The sequence below is a fragment of the Suricata suricatta genome, chromosome 11 (assembly GCF_006229205.1).
Source record: "Suricata suricatta isolate VVHF042 chromosome 11, meerkat_22Aug2017_6uvM2_HiC, whole genome shotgun sequence".
Classification (NCBI taxonomy): Eukaryota; Metazoa; Chordata; class Mammalia; order Carnivora; family Herpestidae; genus Suricata; species Suricata suricatta.
Genome location: NC_043710.1, coordinates 46,384,844 through 46,391,697, shown reverse-complemented (window position 1 = coordinate 46,391,697; position 6,854 = coordinate 46,384,844). Strand labels below are relative to the sequence as shown.

Genomic DNA, 6,854 nt, shown 5'->3' with positions numbered 1-6,854 from the left:
ACTCGTTCCCAGTTTGTGAGGCTGCTGTGTGAGTCAGACAGACTGTATGCACAGTGCCTTGCACAACGTGAATATTCAAGAAAGCAAAACTTGGCTTGTGGCATTCCAAATCTAGGACTCTCTAATCCTGGGCTCCCTGAACTGCGGTTCTCAAAGTGTGGTCCCTGGACCAAGGGCATCTGCACCACCTGAGAACTCATTGGAGATGCAAATTCTTCACCCCATCCCACCCTCACTAAATCAGAAACTGGGGTGGGGTCCAGAAATCTGAGTTTCAACTCGCTCTCTAGGTGACGCTCGTTACTTGCAGAAGTTTAAAAAGTACTGAGCCCAGGGACGGTTCTGTCTCGGAAATATGAGAATGGAAAATCTCTCCCAAACTTGAAACACTCTCCTTTTATTTCCCCACAAAATGAAGTTATTTTAAAATGAAAATAGTGCTGAAATGTTGATCCTAATGCCTTTTTTTTTTTTAAACAATTGCCATTGTAAACAGGTCACAAAGGCAGGAGTTACTATGGGTAAATGTGTCAGTATGACCTGCCCTTGACATATCATCAGCCAAAAGCACTGATAAATTGTCTAAGTTTGGTTATACTGTTTAAGCCACTACTTGATCAATCGTAAACTACACAGTCAGGTTGATTTCCTACACTCATAGAAGTGAGTAAGTGGGCAGAATAGTTGGGAAGAAATTTCTTAAGTTGTAATAGACTTGTTTAGGCAGAAAGTCACCAACGGGTTAAGTAACAAGAATTTGCACGGCAGAGCACATTAATTTTGTCTTTGCCCTAACAAGTCCCAGAACATAGTGATGTGTTTATAACATACATAAAGATAGTCAAAGAATCAGGTAAAAGTATTTTTAAACAGTTCTAAACTCATTTTATAAACAAAGACCTTTTAATATACAAAACCAAAGATAATTCGGTCAAAGTAATCCATCTTTTCTCAAATTTGTAATGCTTCTTGCAACTTTTAGGAATGAATGCAAAGAGCAATCTTCGCTTTTTCAAGGTTCTGGAAATATCTTCAAAACATTTATTTAAACACTTAAGCAGAAAGCTTTGTCTACACAAAGCAGTAACATGCAAATTCCATGGGTATGTTTGCTTTGGGAAGCAGTATCCCTTGCTGTGCTTCTAACTGAGACTTTTATAAAGTGATTCCAAATCTATTTATGTACTGAGAACCTTCTACGTTCCTTACAGTAGGAAAAGGGAGCATTCCAAAAGTCTTCCAACTTTCAGGAAGGGCAAAGTCAGAGGGGAGAAAAGACTGTATATAAATATTCAAAACCTGTATTTAAATATACTGTGATAACATGTGGTATATGCTTTTCTTCCAAATTGAATGCAGTTCAATACCAAGCTATTTCTGGAGATGACAGGAACCATAGGAAGGGAGAGTATCTTGAAGGATGTTAAAAAGGAAGGCTTCCTGGAGGAGATGGAAGACATGATGGATATCAAGGAATTATCAAGGGTTTTGTTGGGTTTTTTTAAATTTTTTAAAATATTTTTTATTTATTTTTGAGAGACAGAGAGAGACAGCGTGAGCAGGGGAGGGTCAGAGAAAGAGGGAGATACAGAATGTGAAGCAGCTCCAGGCTCTGAGCTAGCTGTCAGCACAGAGCCCAACGTGAGGCTTGAACCCATGAACCATGAGATCATGACCTGAGCCGAAGACGGACGCTTAACTGACTGAGCCACCCAGGCGCCCCAAGGGTTTTGTTTTTTGTGGGTTGTTTTTTGTTTTGTTTTGTTTCAGTTTGGTTTTGGGTTTTGGGTGTTGTTGTTGTTGTTATTGTTGTTTTTAGGAATTATTAAGTCTAAATGCTGTGATATGTTTACATGTCACTGGCCTTTAAAGCGTATTCTTCCTGGGGTGCCTGGGTGGCTCAGCCGGTTGAGTATCCAACTTCAGTTCAGGTCATGATCTCATGGTTTTTGAGTTTGACCCCTACATTGGGCTCTCTGTTGTCAGCCCAGAGCCTGTTTCAGATCCTCTGTCTCCCTCTGTCTCTACCCCTCCCCGCTCATGTTCTCTCTCAAAAATGAATTTAAAAAAACATTAAAAACTTTTTTAAAAAGTATTATTCCTGCTGTTAAGATTTTGCTCAATATCCTTCCTGCTTAAAACATTCTTCCTACATTCAACCTATTCAAATTCTACCCATCTTTTAAGGCCACCTCAAATTCTTTCCTTCCTTCAAGAAGAATCAATAATAAAATCCTTAAAACAAGAAGGAATCTCATGCTTCTTATCTTTGGGGACAACAAGAAAGAGAGAAAGAGAAGAGCCTGAGAGTCTGTGTCTTCCTTGAAGTGAGAAAATCCCAAGGGATAAAGCGTATGGTCACAGTTTCCAAAGAAGAGTCACATCAGCATTAACCTATCCCATTACGCCTCATCTTATTTCCACGTGAATCCTAGGAGATAGATGCCACTCCTCATTGCTCTGCACCATTGACAGCTTACTGTACCCACGTCATAGGGTTGTTCTGAGGATTAAATGAGTTTCAGCATGCAGTGCTGACACAGTAAATATTCAATGCCTGTTAGTTACTATGACTTAATTCCCACTAGGGGAATTAAGTATCAATCAAAACGATTGATTAAGTTGCCCAGGTATCCCAGAGATACCACAAACTTAGGGGTATTTCCTATATTAATTTCTTGCCTTGGGAATTCTCAGACCAAGTAGGTAGTATCAAACATCAAAGCTACCTGACATACAGACCTGTGGCTGCAAATTCTCACATGTAACTCACGCACCCTTCTCCCAGCCACCTCTGTCACACTACCACCACCATCTGTAACTTGTACACCCAGATGCCAGACTGTCATCCGTCTTGATAGGATTATTTTCTTTAGTCCCACCCTACCCACTGCCCCTTGTACTGCGGGTGTAGTTTTTAAGGGCTTGCAGCATGAGCCCAAAGCCTCTAATTCTGTCTCAAGTCCTTGACATAATGGAAAACAACATCCTTCGTGCGTCTACCACTATTTAGGCAGTCTTAGTATAGGCTCAAATTCCTTTGCTTTTTACAATTTTTTAAATATTTATTTATTGTGAGAGAGAGAGAAAGAAAGAAAGAGAGAGAGAATCCTAAGCAGTTCTGCTCTGTCAGCACAGAGATGGACTCCGGGATCCATCTCACAAACCATGAGGTCATGATCTGAGCCCAAATCAAGAGTCCAACACTTAACCGACTGAGCCACCCAGGCACCCTTATAGGCTTAAATTCCTGTTATTCAGATTATTACATCTCTCAGCTATGCATTTACAAGGACATTTACTATGTTGTTCTTGTAGGGTTTTTAATCCAGCATATTTAGATGTTTTATAGCTGGAGGACTTTCCGGTTATTCTAACTTGCCAGAACTAAGATTCCCATCACAGTTTTTCACTGACAATCAAATTAGGCCTGTTTACCTTTATGTTCTCAGTTCTTGCCTAAGGGAGCATTTCATGTATGCAGTTGTAAATTCCTAAAAATAAGCTCATGTTTTAAAGATGAATGTTTATTGAAAACCCAGAGGAAATTATGGCATGGATTAAAACAACTGCCCAGGGCTTCCTGGGTGGCTCAGTCAGTTAAGCATCTGGCTTTGGCTCAGGTCAGATCTCACGTTCGTGGGTTCGATGCTGACAGCTCAGAGCCTGGAGCCTGCTTCAGATTCTGTGTTTCCCTCTCTCTCTGTGCCTCTCCCATTCATGCTCTGTTTCTCTCTGTCTCAATAATAAATAAACATAGGAAAAATTTTTAAAAGAAAAAGAAAAACACTTGCAGAGGTTTACAAGTGAGTTCAATATTAGAAAACTGGTTCACAAAATGGAAAAGCAACTTTCTCATATGGTTGCCATGCTCTCTCAAATTATTGCATATATCAGATTTCTAAAAATCAGCATTATAAAAGTTAGCTATTAGATTATTTTTGTGAGGAAATCAGTAACATGTGAGAAATGCTAAAAAGTTTATTCACTTTGGAGAATATAGATAGTATGACGTTGGTTTTTTTTGTTTTTGTTTTTGTTTTGGCTTACCTCAGAATGCAAAGTGTTTTGTTTTTCCTAACTGTGGTATGTGCTATATATACTTACTCACATTGGAACCAGGGCAAGGTGCTAATTTTGCTTTATGTGGATCCATTTGGGCATGATCTGGCTACTTCTTATGTCTTCGTCCTCAACTTATGTTATTCTCCCCATATCTATGTTCCAGCCACATGGTCTTCTGTCAGGGTCACAGGCTTTTCCCCAGCACACTCTTCCCTGTCTGGTACACACTCTCTGGTAGCTTTTACAGAGCCAAATCTTACTCATCTTCCCAGTTGCAACTTAAGTATCAGTTCCTTCAAATCCCAATCTAAATCGATTCTCCTGTTATTCAATCAATTGTAGTGTCCGCATTATCAGTTAGGATGTGTTTGGTTGTCAGTAACTCAAGACAAATTCAAACATATTGATTGCTAGGGTCTTCAATGCCAGGGAGGTTTTGAGCATGGAGAAGACCATTCACCACTATGTGCACTTTTGTGCAGAGCTCACTTTATAAACATTAATATGTAGTAAACAGTATTTCCTAGAAACGCTGTCTTGTGCTGTCCCAAACTGTATTTACTAAGCACATGTGGCTATTGAGCACTGGGAATATGGCTAATGAAACTGAGGAATTGAATTTCTAATTTCACTTATTTTTTAAATTTGATTTATTTTTAATTAACTTTTAAAACTGATAACTGCTTTAGTTATTGGAAAATTTAAGCGTGCTTGGAAAAACTCAATTATGTGAATCTATTTTTGCAGCTATAAATTTTAAGAAATCTAAACTTTATGAAATCAATTATCTATGAATTTAAGCAATTAAGAATAAAGTATGTAAGTGTAAAGTTCATACTGAATTTCTATGATTTGTATAAAAATGTAAATATTTCCAGTTTTTATATTGATTACATGTTGAAATTATACTTTGGATATATTAGGTTAAATAAAATTTGTCACTAAAATCAATTTCTATCTACTTGACTTTGCTTTTTAAGTGTAGCTCATAGAAAACTGTAAATACCTAGTTTATTTAAAATTGTACGGCTAATTACAGAGTTTGCATTATGTTTGACAGCAGAGCCTCTAATGTTGAAATAGTTACTCAACTAATCAAAACTAATTTAACAAAGTTTCCACGTAAAGGCTTACAAAGTTTTCACTTAAAGTTTTTGAGGGTGTTGGGAGGAACCTCAAACGTCAAATTGGTGTTTTTAAAAGGTAAGTGTGTAACATTCTGAAGCTGGATTGGAATTTAGGGCGAGTGGATAGAGTATCGGGTAAAACCCGAGGCCACTGCAGTAATCCAGGCAACAAAGTGATGATATTGATTCGGGCTAAAATGGAGGTTGGTGAGATGAAGAGAAGACACATCTGAGATACACTTAGGAGGTAAAACTGACATGGTTTAAAAATTTAGTCAGATTCTTATCTGATTGAATGAAAACATTGATTACAGACTATTAATCATATTCTGCAACGAGAACAGTAATTTAAACGTATTTAATGGAATCCTATAATGTAATCAAAACAGACTACAGGTTTAATCACATTTAAGAACGTTATTAAAATCACAAATCTAGCAGATTCTCATATGCTTGCAAGAACCGAACACACACACACACACTACAGAACTGTCATAATGGTTACAGAATTCACTGGAACATTTTTATTCACAAAGGTAGCAACAGGTATGACTTGCACCTAATATCTGCTAAAGGAAGAGCTCCTGATAGGGCTGAAGAATGCATGATTGAATTATTCGCAGCAATCTTGAAAAGATCGGCCAAGTACGGGGCACGGAGGCGGAGTCCGGCTCGGACACTATTGCTAGAACTGGCTGGAGGTCCCACGTCAGTCAGTGGCCAGGCTCCGAAGTCGCGCCTCATTCGTCGTCCCGTCCACCGCGGGGCAGGACGGCTACGCCTTCTGCTCTTATATTCACGCCGCGCCAGTGCGGGTCTGATTCGGAAGCCGCAGACCCACAGAGGGGCTGGCTAACGAAAACCTCGGGGCCGTCATCTCACAGCAAGGAAACATCGTCAAGGAAACATCAGCGCCACAGGCTTAGCCTGTCGTCTGACAGGCCCGCCCACGGGGAATGCTTCCGGGGCAGGGGGCGGGACTGCCGGAAGTGGCCGGACGCCGTCTGCTGTTCGTTGTTTCAGCGGCTGACGGGAAGGAGAAGCAGAAGCTCCAGCAGCGCCGCGGGGCGGCAGTCACGACCTAAGCCCGAGCGGCTGCTAGCCTCTGGACGAGCCAGAAGCCAGGAGTACCGGCTGCGGAGCGGAGGGCCGAGACGGCCGCTCGCCTTCTGATCTCATCATGTCGCGGGGCTCCATCGAGATCCCCCTCCGGGACACTGACGAGGTAAGTGTCGCGTATGGGGGGGTGGGGGGTGCGGGCCGTGAACTTGTACGATCTCCTCCTCTCCCCGTCTCCCGACTTCGCCTCCCAAGCGAGAGCACCTTCTCCCCCAGGAGCCCAGGTCGAAATCCCGGCTGAAGCCCCAATCACCTCCTTCCCCGGCTTCTGCGCCTTCGCAGGCTGGAAACATCACGTCCCCGCAGCCTCGGGGCCACCCGGAGGAGTAATTGAAAGTTCCTTTCCTACCTGTTCGTCTGTGACAGTACTGGGCTCTCTTCCTAATTCTCGGTCGCAGGGGTGAGAGTGCCGATAAATTGTAAGGCGCCTCACAGATAAAAGAGGTGGGCGCTGATGTCACCGTGGTCTCTCTGCTTCTCAAACTATCTTTCCCAGAGAATGCATAGGATGTCGCCCTTTATTCCTTAGAAACTCGCTCTGTA

At 41.5% G+C, this 6,854-nt stretch overlaps 1 protein-coding gene across 1 annotated transcript in view; it reads left to right on the top strand.

Moving 5' to 3' along the window:
- Window positions 1-6,185: 6,185 nt before the first annotated feature.
- Window positions 6,186-6,854, top strand: part of CTR9 (CTR9 homolog, Paf1/RNA polymerase II complex component) — a 28,667-nt gene continuing 27,998 nt past the window's right edge. Inside the window, exon 1 of the mRNA XM_029957494.1 lies at window positions 6,186-6,417. Coding sequence (XP_029813354.1) covers window positions 6,373-6,417 — 45 coding nt within the window. The 5' untranslated portion in view covers window positions 6,186-6,372. The remainder of the gene's footprint in view (window positions 6,418-6,854) is intronic.